The sequence below is a fragment of the Canis lupus genome, chromosome X (genome assembly GCF_003254725.2).
Source record: "Canis lupus dingo isolate Sandy chromosome X, ASM325472v2, whole genome shotgun sequence".
Lineage (NCBI taxonomy): Eukaryota > Metazoa > Chordata > Mammalia > Carnivora > Canidae > Canis > Canis lupus.
In genome coordinates this window covers 106323594-106347359 of record NC_064281.1, presented here as the reverse complement: position 1 = coordinate 106347359, position 23766 = coordinate 106323594, and the positions used below count along the sequence as shown (strand labels likewise).

At 43.3% G+C, this 23766-nt stretch overlaps 1 protein-coding gene across 10 annotated transcripts in view; it reads right to left on the bottom strand.

The window, feature by feature from the left end:
* The window catches only part of ZNF75D (zinc finger protein 75D), a 71543-nt gene that overhangs the window by 40412 nt on the left and 7365 nt on the right, over positions 1-23766 (bottom strand). For 2 of the 10 annotated variants that reach the window (XM_025431095.3, XM_025431092.3), the window contains exons 1-5: positions 22789-23055; positions 20733-21259; positions 19079-19271; positions 18266-18357; positions 17805-17931 (exon numbers count right to left, since the gene is read on the bottom strand). In XM_025431095.3, the coding sequence (XP_025286880.1) occupies positions 17805-17931; positions 18266-18357; positions 19079-19271; positions 20733-21179 (859 nt within the window). In that variant the 5' untranslated portion in view covers positions 21180-21259; positions 22789-23055. Of the gene's footprint in view, positions 1-10281; positions 11216-14743; positions 17525-17804; positions 17932-18265; positions 18358-19078; positions 19272-20732; positions 21260-22788; positions 23056-23107; positions 23251-23766 lie in introns of those variants that run through there. The other 8 variants (XM_025431088.3, XM_025431087.3, XM_025431091.3 and 5 more) reach the window with 8 other exon arrangements.

The window sequence follows — 23766 nt, the reverse complement described above, 5'->3', positions numbered from 1 at the left end:
GAAACCAAGAGTCAGATGCTTAAGTGACTGAGCCACCCAGGAACTCCAACAAATCAGTTGTATTCTTATATATGAGCAATGAATAATCTGAAAAGGAAATTAACAAAATAATTCTATTTATAGTAATAGCAAAAAGAATGAAATGCTCTGGAATAAATTTAGCCAAGGAGGCTCAAAAGTTTGAACATAAATACTACAAAACATTACTGAAAGAAATTTTAATACACCTAGAAAAGCTGAAAGACTTATTGCTAAAATGGCAATACTAGGAGCTCCTGAGTGGCCTAGTTGGTTAAGCAGCTGACTCTTGGTCTCAGCCCAGGTCATGATCTCGGGGTCCTGGGATGGAGCCCTGCATCAGGCACCGCACTTAGCAGGAAGTCTGCTTGGGGATTCTCTATCTCCCTCTCCTTCTGCCCCTACCTCCACTCACACACACACACACACACACACACACAGTCACACACACACACACTCTTTCTCTTTAAAATAAATAAGTAAACCTTTAAAAATAAATAAAATGACAATACTAAACAAAACAATCTACAAAATTCAATACAATTCCTATCAAACTTCCAATAGCCTTTTATGCAGAAACACAAAAGCCAACCCTAAAATTGATCTGAAATTGTAAGACATGGGCAGCCTGGGTGGCTCAACGGTTTAGCACTGCCTTCAGCCCAGGGTGTGATCCTGGAGACCTGGGATCAAGTCCCGCGTCGGGCTCCCTGCATGGAGCCTGCTTCTCCTTCTGCCTGTGTCTCTGCCTCTCTCTCTCTCTCTCTTTGTGTCTCTCATGAATAAATAAATAAAATCTTTTAAAAAAATAAAAAGAAATTGTAAGACATGCTGAATAGCCAAAACAACCTTGAAAAAGGAACAATGTTGGAGGCCTCCCACTTTCTGATTTCAAAATTTATTATAATCAAAACAGTGTGGTACTGACATAAGGATATATACAGAAAAATGGAATAGAATTTTAAGTCCAGAGAAAAGCCCGTACATCTACATTCAACTGATTTTTGACAAAGATGCAAGATCATTCAATGAGGCAAAACAGGCTCTTCAAAAAATGATGCTGAGACAACTGGATGACTATATGAAAAAGCATGAAGTTGAATCCCCTACCTTACAATATATACAAAAACTAATTCAAAAATGGATCAAAGACCTAAATGTTCAAAGAGCTAAAACTTCAAAATTCTGAGGAAACCAAAGGACAAATCTTCATGGCTTTGGATTTGGCAGCGGCTTTTTTTTAGATATGACACCAAAAGTACAAGCAAGTATAGAAAAAAAAATAACTTGGACTTCAGTCAAAGTAAAAACTTTTGTGCATCAAGAAAGGGATGAATTTCTCCAGAATGGGAGAAAATATTTGCAAATCATGTATGTTATAAGAGCCAAGTATTCAGAATATATAAAGAACTATTACTATTCAACTACAAAACGACAAACCAGCCAGTTAAAAAATGGGCAAAGTGCTCAAATAGACATTTGTTCAAGGTATATACACGTATGGCCAATAAGCACATGAAAAGATAGTCAACATTAGTACTCAGTCACTGGGGAAATATAAGTAAAAACCTCAAAACCTCATACCCACTTGTATGGCTATACTTAAAAACAAATGGAAATTAACAAGACTTGGCTGGGATGCAGAGAAATTGGAACCCTTGTACTTTCTGGTGGGAATGTAAAATGGTACAGCTGTTGCGGAAAAACATTTGGAGGTTCCTCAAAAATTTACACATGCAATTACCAACTGACCAAGGAATTCTAACTCCTGAGTATATACCTGAAAGAATTTGTCTTTTCAACTATTTTAAAAACAGACATCCAAACAAATACTTGTACATGAATTTTCATACAGAGCTATTCACAAAGTCAAAAGATGAAAATAACCCAAATGCCCTTCAGTGGAAGAATGAATAAAGAAAATATGGTATATCTTTTCAGTGGTATATAATTCAGTCATAAAAAGGAATGAGGAACTGATGCTACAACGTGGATGGACCTCAAAAACAGTATACAATTAAGTAGCATTTAGTATCTTCACTATGTTGTGCATCCATTACATCTACTTTGAAAACATTACCCCAAAGTAGACGCCATCCTCCCCAGCCTCTGGCAACCGCTAATCATTTTCTATCCCTATGGATTTACCTCTACTGAATATTTCATATCAATGGTACTATACAACATGTGACCTTTGGTGCCTGATTTCTTTCACATAGCATATGTTTTTTGAGGTTCATTCATGTTGTAGCATTTGTCCACGTGTCATAATATCCCTGTGACAATATTTCATTCTTTTTTTGGCTATATAATTATCCACATCACGTTCTGTTTAAGAAGACAATTTCAGATAAATTTGAGTAATAAATGTATAAGGTAAAATAATATGACTTGTAAATGACAACATAGGAAAATATCTTCATGACCTTGGCTCAGGCAATAATTTCTTCACCAAGACTCCAACAGCACTAATGACAAAGGAAAATACTGATGAATTGGAAGACATTACAATTGAGAAGTTTTCTTCATTAGGGGGACATCAAGTGAGCGAAACAGCAAGCCATGGGTGGCAGAAAGTACATGTGGCACATGTATCCAACAGAGGACTCAAATTCAGAATCCAACATATCAGTAAAAGAACCCACTATAAATAGGGGCAAGAGACTTAACAGGCACTTTGCAAAAAAGTATATTCAAATGCTCACTAATGGACAACCCCGGTGGCTCAATGGTTTAGCGCCACCTTCAGCCCGGGGTGTGATCCTGGAGACCCGGGATCCAGTCCCACCTCAGGCTCCCTGCATGGAGCCTGCTTCTCCCTCTGCCTGTGTCTCTGCCTCTCTATCTCTCTCTCTGCCTCTTATGAATAAATAAATAAAATATTTTAAAAAAGCAAATGCTCACTAATCACATATTAGACACATGAAAAGGTGCTCATGTTAATTGGCCAAAGAAATGCAGATTAAAGCCATAATCGTACTACTCACCAGGGTGGCAGATATGAAAAAGACAGCCAACTTCAAACGTTGACAAGGATAAGGAGCAACTGAAACCCTCACACACTGCTAGTGGGGATGCAGATTGGTACATTTTGAAAAACATTTTGGCAGTGTTTAAAGAAGGTGAACATATATAAACCCTATGACCCAACCATCCCACACCTAGAGTGCTAGAAATATTCTTTTACTTGATCTATGTGGTAGTTACAAGGATGTTCACTTAGTGCAATCACTGAGCTGGACACTCACTACTTGAGCCTCTTTGCCCCATGCTTCAGTAAGCTTCCTTTAAAATACATATAAATAGGGGCACCTGCGTGGCTCAGCCAGTTAAGCATCTGTCTTTGGCTCAGGTCATGATCTCAGGGTCCTGGGATTGAGCATCGCAGTGAGCTCCCTACTCAGCGGGGAGTCTGCTTCTCCCTCTCCCACTGCTCCTCCAGCTCATTCTCTCTCTCAAACAAAGTAATAAAATCTTTAAAAAAAAACATAAAAATAGGGGGGAAATGTCTTATGACCATGAGGCTCTAAGTGTTAATGTGTTTTCTTTTGATTATTACAATTATTAAATGATATTGATTAAACAACATAAATATATTATAAATTTGGGTATTTATAAACAAAAAATAAATATTTATTGAAAATCCCACTCAATGCTATAGATGACATCCTTGAAATTAGTTCATATCATGAATATTAATTATTTCCAGAATAAAGCCTCGCTCATCACCAATTATATTCCTATTTCTCATTTTCAGAGATGATATGTCAATAGGCATGTGCAAAATTTTGTTATATAGCAGGGTCACTCAAATTTTATAAATTTCCCTTAGAGGTATATGGCATAAATCAAGTACTGAAAGATCACCATTTTTCCCCAATGATCTATCAATTGATCAGTTGATTAATAAGTCCTACTTCAATTCTGTCTAAAGGAAAACATGGAAAACTATGTGATATGCAGGATTCCCTGACCAGTCATTAGTCACTCAGTTTTCCAGCTAGGATATTTTAAATGCCCCTTTGGCTCCTCAGACATCTTAAACTCTGGGGCAATGCACCACGGGAAGATCAGAGCATGGAAGAGTGGTGGAAGGTGGGTGAGGAAGGGGAGGATGGTGAAGGAGAACCTCCCTTTGGGTTTTCTTCATATCAGTTTTAGGAAGAAGGACGTATGGAACCTACGGATTCAAATAGATCCCTGTAAAACTATCTGTGCCCAATCTCCCTTGGACAGTCCTGACACATGCCTGCCAGGCACAAGTGAACCTTGGTCACTAATGGACTCCTCAGAAGTGGCTCCTCAGATTCATCTCCAAGAGGGATCTCTGGGTCCTGAGCACCCAGGCTGCCTACAGGCCTCAGCGAAGGTGCAGGGTCTACTTTATTGCAACAATTGCCAAGTTCACCTCTGGAGCACTGGATGGTTTTTGACCCCACCTATCTCCAAAATGAGGAAGGAGGTAGGAACGCTCAGAAAAAGGCCAATCTCCCTGGGGAATGCCAGTCCCCTGTGCTCCCTATTGCATCGTTTTGGACTGCTCGATGACATCTGCCAAGGTCAGTTTCCAGTGAGGACAGCATGCTGGGTGGACGGAGCTCTAAAAGGCTGGCAGGCAGGCAGGACATTGGAGGAGACGTAACACCAGGAAGGAGAAAAACCAGTGTGCAGGGATGCTCCCAAGGTGTTTTGGTCAGAGCCATTCCCAGACACCACCAGATCGCAGAGGTCCTTACAATGCAGCCAGCTTCCTGGTGACTGATCCACCAGGGCCCACAGCCAGGAGGCCAGGCACGCTGGCTGTCCCAGAGACTGAAACAGACAGCAAGATCAGGGAGACGGGCAATGCCTGGGTGGCTCAGTGTTTGGGCATCTGGCTTTGGCTCAGGGCATGATCCTGAGGTCCTGGGATTGAGTCCTGCATCATGCTCCCCGCAGGGAACCTGCTTCTCCCTCTACCTACGTCTCTACCTCTCTCTGTGTGTCTCTCATGAATAAAGAAATAAAATCTTTTAAAAATATATAAAATAAATAAAAAGATCAGGGAGATGGGATGGAAATCTCAAAATTCAGGGAACACCAAGAACCTTTACAGTCACACTTAAATTTTGGCAGTGATTTTCCAATTACATGAGAGTAAAGTGCAGATTAAGTTCACGTTTAAAGCTAAAGTGACCAACCCCATATGTTCAGAGAATTTATATTGACATCTAGCCCCAGGCCACCCATCACCAGTTACTGAGGTTTTAAGACTATCTCTGTCCACAGGAGAAAGTACGTGAGAAGTATTCTAAGATAACACTACTCAACAGAGCATTGCTCGAGCATCAGCATCATGTGGCAACTTGCTAGCAATGCCCATTTCCTGGCCCTACCCGAGGCCAACTGAGGTAGAAATTATGGGAATGAGGCCCAGCAATCAGTGTTTCAACAAAATCTGGGTTTTAAATGCTGTTCTAGGGACACCTGGGTGGCTCAGTGGTTGAGCGTCTGCCTTCAGCTTAGGGCATAAACCTGGGGTCCTGGGATCGAATCCTCCACCAGACTCCCCACAGAGGGCCTGCTTCTCCCTCTGCCTGTGTCTCTGCCTCTTTCTGTGTCTCTCATGAATAAAAATCTTTTAAAATGAATGAATGGGGATCCCTGGGTGGCGCAGCGGTTTGGCGCCTGCCTTTGGCCCAGGGCGCGATCCTGGAGACCCGGGATCGAATCCCACATCAGGCTCCCTGTGCATGGAGCCTGCTTCTCCCTCTGCCTATGTCTCTGCCTCTCTCTATTTCTCTCTCTGTGACTATCATAAATAAATAAAAATTTAAAAAAAGAACTGCTTTAAAAAAATAAAATAAAATAAAATAAAATGAATGAATGAATGAATGAATGAATGCTGTTCTAAGGGGACAGTATGGAGTTTAGGGAGCTTAAGGAGGAAGAGGCGATGTGACATTGAAGGAAGGATTGGGACAGGTCGGAAGGCCATACTGGGGGCTAAAAACAAAACCTGAAGGTGCATTAACAGTATGGCTCAGCATTGGATCTGTGAGTTAGAACACAGGAAAGAGGGTTGGCTCTCTTGGAGCCAGGCAGACAAAGTAGAGCCTGGAAACCCAAGTAGGGAGCAGAACATAAAGGATGTGAGAACCGGGGGCTGCTGGAAGCTTAAGCAAAGTGACTGGGTCACTATGGTGGTGCAGGAACATTCCTGAATATGTAGGACAGAAATAAGTGGTTGAGGTATTCTGAGAAGAGGCTGCCTCTCCAGGGACGTGTGCCCCATGCCCAGCTTTCCCTGTGAATCTCCAAGTCCCAGACCCCTTTGCACCTGAGAATGGGTAGAAGGGGGATGATTCCCTGGTCCTAGTCTCTGTAAAGGGACAAGATGTACTTTTGGAGGACTGGCATCCCCTGTTAACAGAGCAGCTCTTTCTTAAAGAGCTCAGAAGTGGAACCTCCTACCTGAGGGGTTATCTTGACAGAACAGGGCTTGGAGTCCTCCAAGAACAAAACAATCCATTGCTCAGAAGAGATTTCTCACCCTATGGGAGACAACCAAGAGGTTTAAGAATGATACTTCCGAGAAGCTACTGCCAGGAGCTGAATGTGTCATGTCTGGAGAGAGAGGCCTGGGGCTTGGGAGACTATTTCAGTCCCTCCCCCTGCCAACAAGGCCCTGGGAAGGGAAACACCCTAAGCTCCAGTGGCCTCTTCTGTAAAATAAGGAGCGTGGTCTCCTGGGCTTCCAAGGCTCCTTCAGCCCTGGTGTCCTACATGATTGCAGGGAGCAGGGGATACAGCTTTATGTGATTGCAGCTGTAACTATAGAGGGACCCAACCAGACTCCTGGGGGCAGCCATGCCATGGTCTGCTCTGAGAGAGAAGGTAGAGACTTGGGTTCTGCATGAATGAGCCTTGATTCAGACATGACCTTGTGCCTCAGCAGCAGCAAGTGGCAGTACTATGCTCTGTGAGCCCTCGACCCCCAACCTCAGGCCTTACAGATGCAGATCTGAGTGGAAGAGGACTGCTGGCCTCTGCTCACCCAGCTCCTTGCTCTTCCTCTCCACTCAGCCTGTCTTCCCTATGATGCCTGCCCCTCGATCCCTGAGGACAGGAGCATACACACTGGGATCTGAGCCCACAGCCCTCACACCAGGTTCAGGCCAGCCTTTGTCTCATTGGTCCCATCTCTGCCAGTGGGATGGAGCCTTCTGCCTCTTTGCTCTGTCCCTCAGATGACTAATCAGCCTGTTCCTTCAGTCTCCGGGCTTCCTGCTGTGTCCTCAGAAAGGCAGTGGAGTTCCCATCTCTTAGCCATATGCTGGGGAGGTGGCAGGCAAGTATAAAGCAGAATGACATCTCTCTTTGATTTCATTCTGCCATTTTATCCCCTAGTGCCCATGTCTCTCCTTTTTCTGACAATCAGGGCTGACAGGAGTGGTCAGGATGCCTTGGGAATGGGGCCCCAGGAAGCTATATCACAAGGCTGAAAGGGAAAAATAGGTATTGATGAGTCAGCCAGGAGCCCCAACTTCTAAATCCAGTCCCACAACTGCAGGGAATGTCCTTTCTTCCTGGAGCCCTTGTATTCAAAGGGCAGTGTGGTCTGAATTTAGAACAGGGTATCCTAAATTCTGTGTTTCGGCCCATTTGCATCTAAAGGCCTTTCTGCTGCTTGCCTTAAATAATTGATCTCTAAAATAGGACCCAGCTTCCCTAGTTCTGACCTCTCCTGAGGATGCCAGTGTAGATGAGGACCTCCAAAATGAGCTTTCACACCAACAGGTATAATAATAGGGGTTGGCAGCTTTATGGAAACAGGAGGGCCCTTTTACTGACTCATTTTCAGTAATTCTGCTGAATCTTGGAAGTGGGCAGTAACTGCTTGCTCCATTGATGTAGTACTTCCTTCAACTTTCGAGTCCATCTCCCCTTTCTAAATGCTACACGAACAAAGGTCCTTTGAATGGTGGTATGACAGGAGCCATCCAGGGTGGTACCAAACAGGGTCACACAAAGAGAATGCCCTCTGAAAGAAGCTGAATTTTCCGTTAATTTCAAGAGCACAATCTCAGTTCTAGAAGGAATGGTGGGGCAGTCAGTCTCCAAGCCTTCAGGAATAAAATGGAATCTTTTCCTTCTGGGTCACTTCCTCCTCTGGGCTTAGTGCTTGCATTCTTCTTAGTAGCCATTTTAGTCACTCCTTTCCTCCATTATTTTGAGGATGAATACACCCCGTAGTGCAAATACTGTCCAAAAAAGGTTCACCCCTAGCCATCACCCCCTCGACACTGCACATATGTTGGGGACTATTTTGGTTCTGTTACTTGCTATCAGTGCATCTAGCTCAATGGGGACATTGGCTTATTGCTTCATAATGACTAGAGAGAAGCATCTCTTGTTTCATACTAAACATTAAACAAAACTCCATGGTTACCAAATAACCCAGAGATGGCAGTCACTTTTTTGGCATAGATACTTCCAGATATTTTTTTCTATCAAGAGCCCCCTCTATGCCTGTTTTCAGATTTGTAAAACAGAAATGATAATTCCATCCTCTAAGGGCTGCTGTGAGGATCAAATGAGATGTGAACATGCCTCACACTGATGGGCCACAGTGGGTGTTCCATAAACATTTAGATCAGTCTTCATCTCTGTTATTTTATTTTATTTTTTTTTAATTTTTTTTTATTTATTTATGATAGGCACACAGTGAGAGAGAGAGAGGCAGAGACACAGGCAGAGGGAGAAGCAGGCTCCATGCACCGGGAGCCCGATGTGGGATTCGATCCCGGGTCTCCAGGATCGCGCCCTGGGCCAAAGGCAGGCGCCAAACCGCTGCGCCACCCAGGGATCCCCTCATCTCTGTTATTTTAAAAAGAAAATAAGCACACAAAAAAAGCATCCTCAGTTAGTGGTTGTTTCCGTCATTCCCAGCTGCTTTTTAAGCCTCCTTGTGGTGGTCATAAGGGTAGCCTAGTTTGACATTCCTCATTTCATTAAAAAGGAAAATTTGGGGGCACCTTGGTGGCTCAGTGCTTGAGCATCCACCTTCAGTTCTGGGATCGAGTCCCACATCAGGCTTCCCACAGGGAGCCCGCTTCTCCCTCTGCCTATGTCTCTGCCTTTCTTTCTGTGTCTCTCATGAATAAATAGATAAAATCTTCAGAAAAAGGGGGAAAATTTTATGAAATAATAAATATAGAGAAGCCTCAGCCAACATTTTTTTTAATTTTTGTTTTCTCAGCCAACATCTTAAACTAGGATCTGACATAGCTATAAATCCATATCCTTCAACTTCCTCACCCTTCCCTTGACATCACATTACGTTCTCAGGAGATAATCCGAGGCCAAGGGAAGGAAGAGAAACCACCAACATCACAAAACAGTTTCCATCTGACCTACTTCTCACTGGGGTGGGGGACATCCCTTTAGCCCACGGGCCTTACTTTGCTCCAACACTTCAGAGGCTCCCTCCTGCTATCCACTGTGTACTGAGGCTACTAGTCCACAGGTCTCACCTTGCCATTCTCAGCAAATCAGTGTACAAAACTTCCAGACTTTCCTGCAGATCATCCAAAGTGTATGGGGTTGTGGCTGAGCAACCCATAAAAATGGGCCTCCCTTTAGGCCCTGGAGCAGTGTGGCCCCAATGTGAAAGCCTCTAGCCCACATTGTGAAAAGTAAAAAAAAAAAAAAAAGCCATTTAACATGGCCCTGGGCTTTCTACAAAAAGACAAATGTGTGGATGAGGGCCCAGACTGCTTCCTTCATCATTTCATTCCATATACCTCAGTGTGGAGAGGATTAGCAGGAGAGATATCAAGTGCTTGCAAGGTCCCTAGGTCTGTGGTGGTATTCAGGCCTTCACTTGCTTCTTGGAACTTCTTGAGAGAAAACACTGTGGTAGTGGGCACTCCAGGGAATGGCTACTGTAATGGGGGCACTTTTCCCAGGGCAAACACTGAATGCTCTCTTCCTGGTACAGAATAAAGTTCCCTCGGCCCTGAGCTTGGTTGTTCATGTCGGCAGAATAATGGCCAGAGAAACACTATCCAGCTTAGAAATTCTAAGCTCCCCTCAGAGGACCTGAATACTTTTCTATTCCATCTCTCTTCAGAAAGAATAAGAGTAGGACTCATGGCCACCATGTATTTGCTGAGCACCTGACACTTGCAGAACTTAGATTGCAGAGGGTATGGGGAAGCTGAATAACCAGAAAGATATATAGATAGATAGATGAATAGATAACTATAGATATATAATAGCTATATTTCCACTCCTTTATTTATCAAGTACTCATTGTGTATCAGTCTTGTGCTAGGCACGGAAAATACAATACTGAACAAGAGAGACAGCTTAGATTCCTTTCTGTAAAGCAGGACATGTACCCCTCTCAAATTTCCTGTGGGTGACAAGTTCCTATCATCGATGTATCACAGTTTTATACTCTTTCATCACCTCTAAGGTCAAGATCCATATGGTGACTTTCTTCAGACTGGAGGTACTGAACAGGATTCCCTTCTTCTGTGGAGTTTCTGGTGTCTAAGAAGGCTTGACCGCCTGCTAAAATTTCTCCTGCATATGCTACAAGTATATGGCTGCTCACCTGTGTGGGTTCTCTGGTGCTTAATAAGGTGAGAGTTCTGAATAAATCTTTTCCCACATTCATAACATTTAAAGGGCTTCTCGCCTGTATGAATTCTTAGGTGTGTGTGTAGATTTGTATTGTGACTGAAGCTTTTCCCACACCATGAGCATCTGTATGGTTTTATTCCTTGGTGTGCCATTAAGTGCTTATTAAGATCTGAACTCCATCTAAACCTCTTATCACACTGTTGACATTTATAGGGCTTCTCTTCAGTGTGAATTCTCTGGTGCTTAATAAGGTCAGAGCTAACTCTGAAGCTTTTCTCACATTCCTGACACTTAAAAGGTTTCTCTCCTGCATGGCCTTTCCCATGAAGATCCATATGTTTTGGAAGCGCTTGTGTACAGGTTGAAAGTTTCTTTCTTTTCCTCCCTAGAAAAGCTTGGTGCCGTTTCTGGACCCTGCGTGTACCATCATGATTTTCTTTGCCTGTTGTTTTCTGGGCAACTTTCACTCTGGCCTTTCTTAATACTTTGCATCCTGATGCTTGTAATTCTAATGTAGAAAGAGATATAGGTTGGTCATTTCCAGTGTCATTTTTGAGCTTTAACCCTGTTGGAATAAACAGAAGAGTCAGCCGTCTGTGTCCCAGAACAAGACAACTATAGGAATGGAGAGAAAAATCAATGATGATTGCTTTTAAAAAAAAACACAGAACAAATGATTTCTGGTCCAATATGGAAAAAATGGCACAGGCACATTTCCTCCTGATCCTCTCCACTAGGGACAACAACTGATGAAAGAATGCAAGGCACAACCGGCAAAGAATTCTAAAACATGGTAAAATGAAAGCAAAATGGTATTGGATTCCAGAACTAGCAGAATAACACAGCAGATGGTCTTACATCCCCACACCCACCAGAGGAATGGAGCCCCAAGCTAGCATTTTCCAACACTCAACTTAGCAACAGAAAGCTGCCTGGACAGGCTTATCTCTTCACCAGTCTGAATGGGAAGCCTGCATGCAGAACCCCAGTTTGGAGACACCAAAGTGGAGGGGCAGAAGTAGTAAGAGGCACAGTGTAAGGCACAGTAGTAAGTAGCCACAGTGGCCTGGCCCAGGAAGCCTCTTCATCCATTAGGGTCTGAGATTCCTCTTTCCCACTGAGAGGTACTCTGGCCTGGGTAAGTACCTTCCTCACCCTCAAGCAACACCAGCAGGGACATATAGAAGCCCTAGCAGGGATCCCTGGGTAGCTCAGTGGTTTAGTGCCTGCCTCCAGCCCAGGGCGTGATCCTGGAGTCCAGGGATCGAATCCCACATCGGACTCCCTGTGTGGAGCCTGCTTCTCCCTCTGCTTGTGTCTCTGCCTCTCTGTGTGTGTGTCTCTCTCATGAATAAATAAAATATTTTTTAAAAAAGAAGCCGTAGCAGTAGCATATGAACCAAGGAAATCATGATAACACCATGAAGGCTCTGAAAATTAAACTATCGCTGGAAGCATAACCCACAAAAGCAGGAAAAAACCTATGTGCTAAACTAAAACAGGGGGACTATTACATTAAAATATTTAAATAGGACCCAGAATCTCCTAACATAATAAACAAAATGTTCAGGATACAATAAAAAATCACCCATCAGACCAAGAACCAAAAAAAAAAAAAAAAATCACAACTTGAGTGAAAAAAGGCAATCTAACAAAAATAGCATCAGACTAGAAATCAAAAACAGAAAGACAGTGAATCCCTGGGTGACTCAGTGGTTTGGTGCCTGCCTTCAGCCCAGGGCATGACCCTGGGGTCCTGGGATCAAGTTGTGCATCAGGCTTCCTGCATGGACCCTGCTTTTCCTCTGTGTCTCTACCTCTCTCTCTCTCTCCCTCTGTGTCTCTCATGTATGAATGGATAAAATCTTAATAAAAAAACAGAAAGACAACAGGAAAATCTAAAAATATGTGGAAACAGAAAAATACACTTCTAAAATTTCCATGATTCAAAGAGAAAGTCTCAAAAAATTTTTTAAATACACAGTTGAATGAAAATTGAATTCTAGGGGCTCCTGGCTGGCTCAGTCAGTAGAATGGGAGACTCTTGATCTTAGGGTCATGAGCTCAAGCTCCATGCTGGGTGTAGAGATTACTTAATAATAAAACCTTTAATAAGGGATCCCTGGGTGGCGCAGCGGTTTAGCGCCTGCCTTTGGCCCAGGGCGCGATCCTGGAGACCCGGGATCGAATCCCACGTCGGGCTCCCGGTGCATGGAGCCTGCTTCTCCCTCCTCCTGTGTCTCTGCCTTTCTCTCTCTCTCTCTCTGACTATCATAAATAAGTAAAATTAAAAAAAAAAACCTTTAATAAATAAATAACTAAATAAGAAAAAAAGTGAAATTAAAATATATCAAAATATGTGGAATGCAGCCAAAGTGCTCAGAGGAAAAGGTACAGCCCCGAATGCTTATGATAGAACAGGGGAAAGGTCTCAAATCAATAATCTAGTTTCACCCTCTATAAATTAGAGAAAAAAGCAAAATAAACTCAAAGCAAGCAAGTTAAAGAAAGTAAATAATAAAAATCATAGCAAAAGTCACAACCAAACAAAAAGCCTGTTCTTCAAAAAAATTTTAAAAATTGATAAACTTCTATCACAACTGACAAAAATAAAAGGATGGAAAATCCAAATCACCAATAGGAGGAAGTAAATTGGATATACCACTACACATTCTGCAGCAATTAAAAGGATAGTAAGAGGGGCACCTGGGTGGCTCAGTTCTTTGGGCATCTGACTCTTGATTTTGGCTCAGGTCATGATCTCAGGATCTTGAGATCAAGCCTTGCTTCAAACTCCACACTTAACAGGGAGTCTGCTTCTCTCCCTCTCCTTCTCTCTCTGCCCCTCCCCTGGCTCACACGCTCTCTAAAAAATAAATAGATAAATCTTTTTTAAAAATAGAAAATGAATTAAAAAGAAAAAAAATAGAAAATAAAAAGATGGTAAGAGAATGCTACCAACAACCTTATGTTCATAACTTTTAAAAGTTAGGAAAAAAAATAAAAGTTAGGAAAAAATGGACCAATTTCTCAAAACCACAAACTAACAGAATTCAAACAACATGAAATAGATATCTGAATAGCACCATCACCATTAAACAAGTTGAATTCATAGTTTAAAAGCTTCCTTCCAAAATCCAAGTCCATATGGTGTGACTGGAGGATTCTATAAAATATTTAAAGAATTAACACGAATTTTATACAATCTCTTCCTGAAAAGAGGATTAAATATAACCCAACTCATTTTATAAGGCCAATATCACCTTGATAGCAAAATCATATAAAGACAGTACTAAAAGAGAAAAGTATTGGGGTGCCTGAGTGGCTCGGTAGTTAATAGGCCAACTCTGGATTTTGGCTCAGGTCACGGTCCCAGAGTCCAGGGATTGAGCCCAACATTAGCCTCCCCACTCAGTGAAGAGTCTGTTTGAGGATTCTCTCTCCCTCTCCTTCTGTCCCTCCTCTTCCTTCTGCTCAAGCATGTGCATGCAACTTTCTAAAATAAATAAATAAATCTTTAAAAATAAAAGGAAACTACAGACTAACATCTCCCATGAACTTAAATATATAAATACTCAAGAAAATACTAGCAAACTGAATGTAACAGTATGTAAGAATTATACACCAGGATCAAGAAGAATTTACTGCAAGTATGCAAAGTCGGTTCAACATTTGAAATCAATCAACATAACATACCATATCAACTAGCTTTTTTTTAAAATTTTATTTATTTATTTCTTCATGACGGATACAGAAGGAGAGAGAGGCAGAGACACAGGCAGAGGGAGAAGCAGGCTCCATGCAGGGAGTCTGATGTGGGACTCGATCCCGGGTCTCCAGGATCACACCCGGGGCTGAAGGTGGCGCTAAACCGCTAAGCCACCGGAGCTGCCCCTCAACTAGCTTTTAAAGATCATATTCCTACCAACAGACATAGGAAAGTGTTTCACAAACTATCCATTCATGATAAAAACACTTAAGTTAAAAATTATATTGACTTGATAAAATAGTTCAACAACAAAAAAACATATTAATATAAATAGGTAAAGGTGAAAAACAATGTTTTCATGATAAAACTGGGACAAGGCAAGGATGTCTGCTCTTTCCACTTTTATTTAACATAGCAGGAAGTTGGAGCTATTGCAGTTACAGCATGAAAAAGAACATATTAAAAGGCACTGCAGATAATGTGATTATCTAGGTATAAAAATCTCAAGGAAGCTACAAAAAAACTCTTTAGAAATAATAAGTGAGTTAGTAGGGTCACAGAATACAAAATCAAAATACAAAATCAGTGGCATTACTATATAATAATGAACATGCAGAAACCAAAATTAAAAATAATACCACCTATAAATATTCCAGTGAAAATGAAATGTATATATTTAACAAACCACATAGAGGATCTGTACACTGAAAATTATAAAAAGTTGACAAAAGAAATCAAAGACTTAAATAGACACACACTGTGTTCACTGATCAAAAAAATCCACATAGTAAAGATATCAATCTTCCTCAAACTAATACTTAGGTTTATTATAGTATCTAGCAAAATTCCAACAAAGTTTCTTGTATATATAGATAAGCTTACTCTAAAATTTACATGGAAAGACACAGGCCCTAGAAGGACTAAAATAAAATTTTATTTTACAAAAAAGAATAAAGTGGAAAAATCAGCCTATTTGACAGATATTGTGGCCTTGATATTACATAGCTACAGTAATCAAGACAATGCAATATCGACAGAGGGACAAACACAGAGCTCAATGGAACAGAATAGGTGCACACAAATATACCCAACTGATCTTTCACAAAAGTGCAAAAGCAACTGAATGGAAGGATAACCTTTCCAAGAAATGGGGCTAAGCAACTGGCTCTCCATAGGCCAAAAAATGAATCTCATCCTAAACTTCACACCTATAAAATAATCAACCCTAAATGGATCATGGACTTAAATATAAGATTATAAAACTTTTGGGAAAAATAGCAGAAAATTTTAGGGATCTAGGGCTAGAGTTCTAGCTTTGACATCAAATATACAATGTATAAAAGGAAAAAATGAAAAATTGTTCCTCATGAAACCTTTTCATGAAATGAAAACCTTTTCTTCTGTGGAAGTCCACGGAAAAAGAATTAAAAAGACGATATACAGACTTGGAGAAACTATTTGCAATCCAAATATTTGACAAAGTGCTAGAATCTATAATCTAGGAAAAACTCTCAAAATTCAACAGTTAAAAGACAATCCAATTAAAGTATAGGTAAAAGATATTTCACAGATGAGAATATAGAGATGGCAAATAAGTGCATGAAAAGCTGTAAAACATCATTGGCCAATTGGGAAGTGCAAATCCAAGCCACAATGGGCTAAATACTACACATCGATCAGAATAGCAAACATAAAAGGGAGAGAATACTAAACACTGGCAAGGACATGAGAAACTGGACCATTCGTTCTTTGCTGCTGGGAATATAAAATGGCACAGCCACTGTAGAAAACAGTTTGGCAAGTGCTTAGGAAATTAAACATTTAATTGCCATATGAACCAGCAAATGCACTCTAAAAGCATTTATTCTAGAGAAATTAAAACTTATCTCTGTAAAAAATCCTGCACACGAATGCTCAGGTCAGGGCAGCTTTATCCACACTAGCCCCAAGCTGAAGATAGCAAAGATCTCTTTTCAGTGGTGAATGGTTACACACACTGTGGTCTCCCAATATCATGGCATGCTACTCAGTAGTAAGAAAAAAAAAAGCCCAACAACTACTGATGCATCCAACAATTCAGATCAATTTTGAGAGAATTATTCTGAATGAAAAAAGTTAATGCCAAAAGGTTACAGTTTATGATTCTATTCATGTAATACTTTTGAAATGGCAAAATGTAGAACAGATGGGTGGTTGGCATGGGTTGGTGATGGGGTGAGGTACAGAAGACACATGTATGATTATAAAAGAGCAACAAAAAAGGTCCTTGCAGTAATGTACCTATCCAGTATCTTGACTGCAGAGCTGTATATACAAACCTATAATTGCAACAGAACTTTACAGAACTAGGGACGCCTGGTGTAGCTCAGTCAGTTAAGCATCCAACTCCTGATTTCTGCTCAGGCATGATCTCAGGGTCATTAGATCGAGTCCTGCATCATGCTCCCTGCTCAATAGGGAGTCAGCTTGAGATTCTTTCCCTCTGCCCCTCCCCCTGCACACATACAAGCGTGCATGCTCGCGTTCTCTCTCTCTCTCCCTAAAATAAATAAATCTTAAAAAAATACCTTTACAAAACTAATTATGCACACATACAAATAAAATGGAAAACAGGAAGGTCAGAAGACTATAGATATCAATATCCTGGTTGTAACACTATATGATACTTTTGCAAAAGTTACCATTGAAGAAAACTGGGTAAAGCATCTATGGGTTCTCTTTGTATTACACTTTAAATCTGCATATAAATTTACAATTATCACTCAATATGAAGTTCACTTAGGAAAACACAGGAATGGAATCTTGGAATGTTAATACCCTATAAAGATTCTTACCAAAGAACATTTCTCTTCTTCCCATGTATATACTTACCTGTAGGAGACTCTCCAAGACTCCTTGAACTCTTGGGGACCTTGGATCTGTGGTTATCCCTTGCTCTGAACAGATTAGTTCAGGTTTAGGGGGTAACAATAATGCTCTGAGTATAAAACCTGAGGTCATGGGCTGGCATCTTACTTCCAGACTCTCTTCAGGAAGCGTGAATGATTCTTTCATACTTTCATTTATTCCAAACGTTTAAATGGGTAAATTCTTAGACTCAGTTATCCTCTTTCTAGTCTACTGTGGTTGCGGGGGGATGCACAAGGAGAAGGTGGAGAAGGAAGCCTGGGGAGGGTACATGAAGCAGAGAATGGGAATCCAGTGCTGGTGAAGCGGACATGATCAGGGATGATAGCAGCTTAGACTAATATGGTAAGAGCATAAGACGGGGGAGACATGGTTGTAGTCAGGATCTATTTTGAATGATCTAGATTTGCCTTGCCTTTCCCTCACACCATCAAGTTGAGACACAAGCAGCAACTGGGACTCTCCCATGGGAGATAGTCTTCCATAAATCGAAGCCCAATTATACAACTCCTATGCAAAGGAAAGGAAGAATTTTTACCTAGAGAGATGACAGTCTCATAGTTTTCCTGCATTACATCACTGTAAAGGATCTTCTGAGTAGGGTTCAGTAATTTCCATTCTTCCTCAGAAAAAAACACAGCCACATCTTCAAATGTCAATAAGCTCTGAAGAAGAGAATGGGTTTTAGTTCAGTACTTGCCAGTGCATGAAGCCATCCTATCACTCATCTCTGAAATACACAGCAGGCCAGTCACCAAAGAAGAGTATTAAGATTCAGGGGAAAAAAGTGAAATGGCAGAAAAGGAAAAAGCCAAAGATCAGTAAACAGCTCGGGAGGGGCCTGGTCCCCACTGTGCCAAGCCTAGTTGCCCAGATGTGAACATCCAGGGCTAACGTGCCTCAGAGCACCTTCCAAGCACTGTGGGTTATGGGCAGCAGACAAAAGCACAGACAAGGCTGCGTTCAGGCTGCCTGAAAAAGCTGGAAAGTACAGCTCACCTGGTACTCAGGCAAGATGAGCTCAGATGCCATCCTCCAGTGTGGGGTGCTTTTCTGCTCAGAAAAGGCTAGAATCTGTTGAGCAGGCACAGCTGTGGATGGAAAAGAGCCAGAGAAAATGTCTCTCTTTTGTATTTACAAATATTCTGAGCTGATTTCTAAAACACAGGACATCAGGAGTCCTTCAGGAAAGATGGCTCACCTCCACAAGTGTGTGTGTGTGGTGCCAGAAGTGACCTTCTCATTGTAAATGAGAACCAAATACCCACCATGCCAACAAACTGGTTCCCTAGTTGGCTGTTTACCCAGATTTCGTGAGAGAAATTACTACAAGAAAATCCATTATTGTAATTATTTTTTTGCTTCTCATGAAACAAATTGTTTACTGAGCTAAGCAGGAATTAGAGGTGATTGAAAATGAAAGACTCAGGTCCTTCCAGGGTAGGTGGTTTCTGTCTTTTATTATTTTTTTCCTGGTGCACAATCCTCACCTTCTTCTGCCATGACAACACATTTCTGATCCCAGTTTCCTCTCTAACATAGAAGGGGGAGATGACCCCACTTGTCCCTATTCCATCTTCTCTCAAATTCCTAAGAAGCAAGGTCCCTGGTGTGAATCCAAGGAATGTCTGGTTTGGGTATTTCTGCACTCCAGCTGACCCTCACCTTTACCCATCATTGGCCTATTGTACTCACACTTGAGAGACACCCTAACAGCTGGCATGGCTGGGCACCTGGAGAATTCCCATGACATTCCAGCTGAACCGATAACTATCACACTGCCCAGAAGAGAATTATTATGAAGCTCCTCACCTCTTTGATATACAGGCTGGCTTTCTCTGTGAGTATTCCAGCCCAGCTGTTCCTGTGGTACCCGGAGTGTATTCCAACATTCTTTCTGGAACACACCCAGTGGTTGGGGCTCTGCTGGCTTCCACTTAAAGCCTGGGGCCACTGCTGTTCCTCCCAAGAGCACTGCCTCCTTTCCCAGCTCATGGGCTGTGACCTAGAAATAATCCCCATCCTCATTAGCACAGAACTTACTTTCGGTTCGAGGGTGGTGGTGGAGGGATGAACAAGAGTGGAGCCTGGATTCGGGAAGGAAGTTGTGACATTCAAAGAAGTAATAAAAAATTAAGAGGTACCGTGTCACCACTTCTTCACAAAGAACTACATACACCGGCTAGGGAGATCAGTATAAGATGACGAAAGCTGTGGCTGCTGCCAGCCTCCACCCCTCTGCAAGCAGCATGGGGGCAAGGTGGGGGCCCACTGGCTCTTACACGCTGCCTTTACTGGCTTGCTTTCCCAACTTGGATCCTTGCCTAAGGATATTTCTAACTTCTCTGTTTGCTCTAAAACAAACAAACTTGAATTAAAAAAAGATACCTATAGGTCATCTTTCCCAATCCTTCCACAGCCAGGGAAGGACTTCAGGGAGAAAGGAGATACAGTGGAGGAAAAACTGGGGGGAAAGTTCGGACTCTTCCCTAAGATTCTGTTATAGTAAGACACCAAAAATATGCCCTGTCCTGTGCCCTTCAGAGCAGGCCCCCAGGGAAAAGAAGGGTGCTGCCATCTGCTGAGGGCATACCCTTGGCTCCCCACTTCTCAGGAAGGCCTAGGGCAGACCACTATGTGAGGGCAATGGAGGCTCTTTCCTCCTGGCTGAGAGACAGGCACTCACACTAGAGAAGGCACTACCCTTCCACACCCTGATTCTATCCACTCCCCTCTTAGCAGGTTTCTTCTTTCTGTATCCTTGCATCCCTTTTTTCTTTCCATCTCTTCTCTTTCTTTGCAGTCTTCCCAAAGTTGTTTGATTTATACTTCTATTTTCTGCCCTCTCTCCTTTGATCTCTAAGTGCTGTGCATTTTTTTCCAGATTTTTTCCTCCCTTTCCTAACTCCATCTTGCCTTTTATTTCTGCTTCTAAGAACTTAAGTCTTCTCTTCTCGGCCATGCCAAACAAGGCCCACCATTCCCAGTTTGCCCTGGCCTGAAAGAGGGTAAAATACATATGTTTTTTCCTAAGGCCAGGAAAAGATGGCCAGGAAGCCTGAAAGCTATCATCTACTGCTGTTACACACCTCTGATTTCAGATCCTGCATAGCAGTCCTAAAGGAATTAAAGAGGAGGGACCTAATCCACCTCAATAGTCAATTGATCCCTCCTCCCCAGGGGTGCCTGAGTGGCTCAGTGATTGAGCATCTGCCTTGGACTCAGGTGGTGATCCTGGGGTCCTGGGATCGAGTCCCATATCAGGTTCCTCACAGGGAGCCTGTTCCTCCCTCTGCCTATGTATCTGTCTCTCTCTGCATCTCTCATGAATGAATGAATGAATAAATAAATAAATAAATAAATAAATAAATAAATAAATAATTTTTTAGGAAATTGACTCCTCCCCCCTAGCCCGGATATATCCACCTTTGTTCTATTTAATTGTACGTGTAAAGGATCATCTCACCTCATCACTTATTCCACCACGTTCTCTCTGAAAGCGCTCTACCAGGGCCACAGCCTCTTTGATGCTCTGTGGATGATACTTCCGCACCCAGTTCTGGGTATCCCTGGGCAGAATAGACAGGAACTGCTCTAGCACCAGGAGTTCCAAGATCTGCTCTTTCGAGTGGGTCTCTGGCCTCAGCCACTGGTGGCATAATTCCTGAAGTTGGCTGACAGCCTCAAGGGGTCCAGGTGCTTCATGATAATAGAAGCTCCGGAAGTGCTGGCGAGCGGTCTCAGGACCAAGACTGTCCATCTCTGGGCTGGATTTCTGACTCTCACTGGAGCTCTCTTTCACGGACCCCTTAGACTCCCACAAAGCCTCCATGTGTGGGTATAAGCATGCATTCACCTCCAGATGTCTCATCATCATTTGCTCTAGGAACAGTTTTATTCCTATGTGTGACATTCTCCTGGTGCCACCTTTGACAACTGAGGCCTTGTCAGGCTTGGTATAAAACCAATGAGTGGATCTTCTCCCCAAGAGCACTGAGAGAGGGGAGAAAAAAAGTACATGTCAAAAGGAAAGCAACATGACATATATATTTACTTGCTATTTATAGTTACCAGAGAAGAACAAACAGAAAAGAACTTGTCCAGGCTCCCCTTTAAAATCACCTGCCAAGTATGAGGACACTTACGATGACAGGTTCCTTCAAGATATCTATTTCTTTTTGTCACTCAGCTTGATAAACAAAGCACAGCTCAGAGAAGACAAACCTCAATTGGTAACTTTCCTTTTTTCTTTTCTTTTTTTTTTGGTTTAAGGTCGAGGAAAAGCTTGTGGGTGCCAACTCACTCGCTAAATGGAGTTTTGAGAATATCCAATATTTAATCTGTGTGCTTCCTGTTTCACCTGCACAAATAGGGCATATCTGAGTTTCTCTAAATTTTAACAGATCAGCCCAGTCTTTTGTCTTTAGTTAGGGGGAAACAACTACTATGCCCCTTCCACCCCTAATGAAGGCTGAAACTTTTACCTCATGGAACATTTTCCACTGTATTAATACAGCAGGAGAGCTGAGACAACCAGATAAGAAAAGTAAAGCCATTAGGGGAAAAAGTAACCTAATCCCTCTCAGCAAATATCCTCCAACTGAGCAACCAGGTGTCAAAAAACAATTGGGGGGGTACTTTTTGGGAAGACTCATCAAGGGCATGGTGCTAATAACTTGTGTTATTAACTTTTTGCTTATTTTACTGGAAAGACAACTTGGCCTTGTTTTCCAAACACAATGTCAGCTTGTAAAAAATGAGACAAAGGGTGATGATTAAGGTTCCTGAGACAGGAAGGGTCCTAGTAAAGGTAACTCTTCTCCTGACTTTACAGTTCCTTAGGGACGCACAGATCTTTTAAGTAAGGCTAAGGGTGACCCTTTCAGGGTCAGAAAGGTCACCCTTTCTGTTTCCAGCAGAAACAGCAACAAAGTTCTCTTGAGGATGCCACGGGTATTCAAAGAAATGCTCGGTTCCCTGCCACTTCTCCAGGCTCGGAAGGTACAGGGGAACCTCCTCTATATCTATGTCAGCAGAGCCTAACATCTTTGAGGCTGAAAGGCCCCTTGCTCCAGCGACCTGACCAGCAGCCAGAGCGGAAACGGGGAAGTTCCGCCAGGTGCAGCGGAAGACACTGCTGCTGCCCCTCCACCCCCAAAGAATCCGAGACGCCCTAGGGCCTGACCACCAGCGCTCTCCCAGGGACTGCGCGGGCGGCCAGCCCACCACCCGAGGATGGTCAGGGTGCATCACTGGGCTGCACGTGCACATGGGGGACAAAGAGTGCTGGCGGCGGCTGGACGGGGCGGAAGGAGCAAGGGCACTCGCCTGGCCCTGCAGCCGCGGGCCACCGACCGCCTGGTGCGTGGCGGGAGGCTGCCAGCCCCGCCCCAGCTCACCGCCCCAGCTCACCGCCCCAGCTCACCGCCCCGGGAGAAGTGGGGCCGCCACTGGCACGTGCGGCCAGCAGCGAAGGGGGCGCGGGCCACCAAATCCCAGGGCCAACGCAGCTTCTTCATTACCTCTGCCCAGCCCGAGCTTCCGCGGACGCCACTTCCCTCTTCCTCAACTTGGCTACAGTGTTGCTACGCCTTCCCCGCCGCCTCGGGGAGGGAGCGCCCGGTTCCCGCGCCTCTCCGGGCCTGGTGACGGAAGCTCCGAGCTCGGGAGCGCGGGGGCCTTGAAGAACTGTTCCCCCACCCGACCCCTCTAGCTTCCCGAGGCTGTGCCCCGACTCGCCATTTTGGGGTCGCGGTCTGTGGACCTAGCCCAACCGGAAAAGAAAGAATGCGCTTCCGGTGGCTACGTGACAACCACGCCCAGTCGTCTCCCTCTCTCTACCTGTGGCGTCTCGGGCGCAGCCAGGCAGGCAACGTGACCCCGCTCCCTTCCGTCCTGGGAGTCCGGCTTTCTGCTCAGGCTCAGGCTAGGACGCGAACGCGCCTTTTCCAGGCCCACTAAAGGCCGGTGGGGGGAGCCACGGCAGCGGCTTGTCGCCTGCGAGCTGTATAGCCTACCAACCCCAGGTGCCGCGATCACGTGGCCCTGACTTGCCAAGTGCAGATCCTTCTGGTCGCGTTCTGGCAGCCAGCAGCCCTTTCTACCTGGAACCTCACCCCCACCCCAAGTGAGGGCCACCGCCCTGAAAATCGTCGCTAGATTTGTCCCAAGCCTCCTGAATTGTAAGGCATAATGGCCTCAGGATCATGTGGATTGCAGTGGCAAATTTTAGAGAAAAATTGAGGTCTTTTGCTATTTCCCTTGCTTTTTCTGCTGCATTGTTTCTTCCCCGTGAGACAGGAGGAACCTTGTTTCTCTATTTTATTTTATTTTTTAAGAGAATTTATTTATTTATTCATGTGAGAATTTATTTATTTTACACACACAGAGGCAGAGACACAGGCAGAAGGAGAAGTAGGCTCCATGAAGGAAGTTCAATGTGGGACTCAATCCCGGTGGACTCCGTGATCATGCCCTGAGTCAAAGGCAGATGCTCTCTC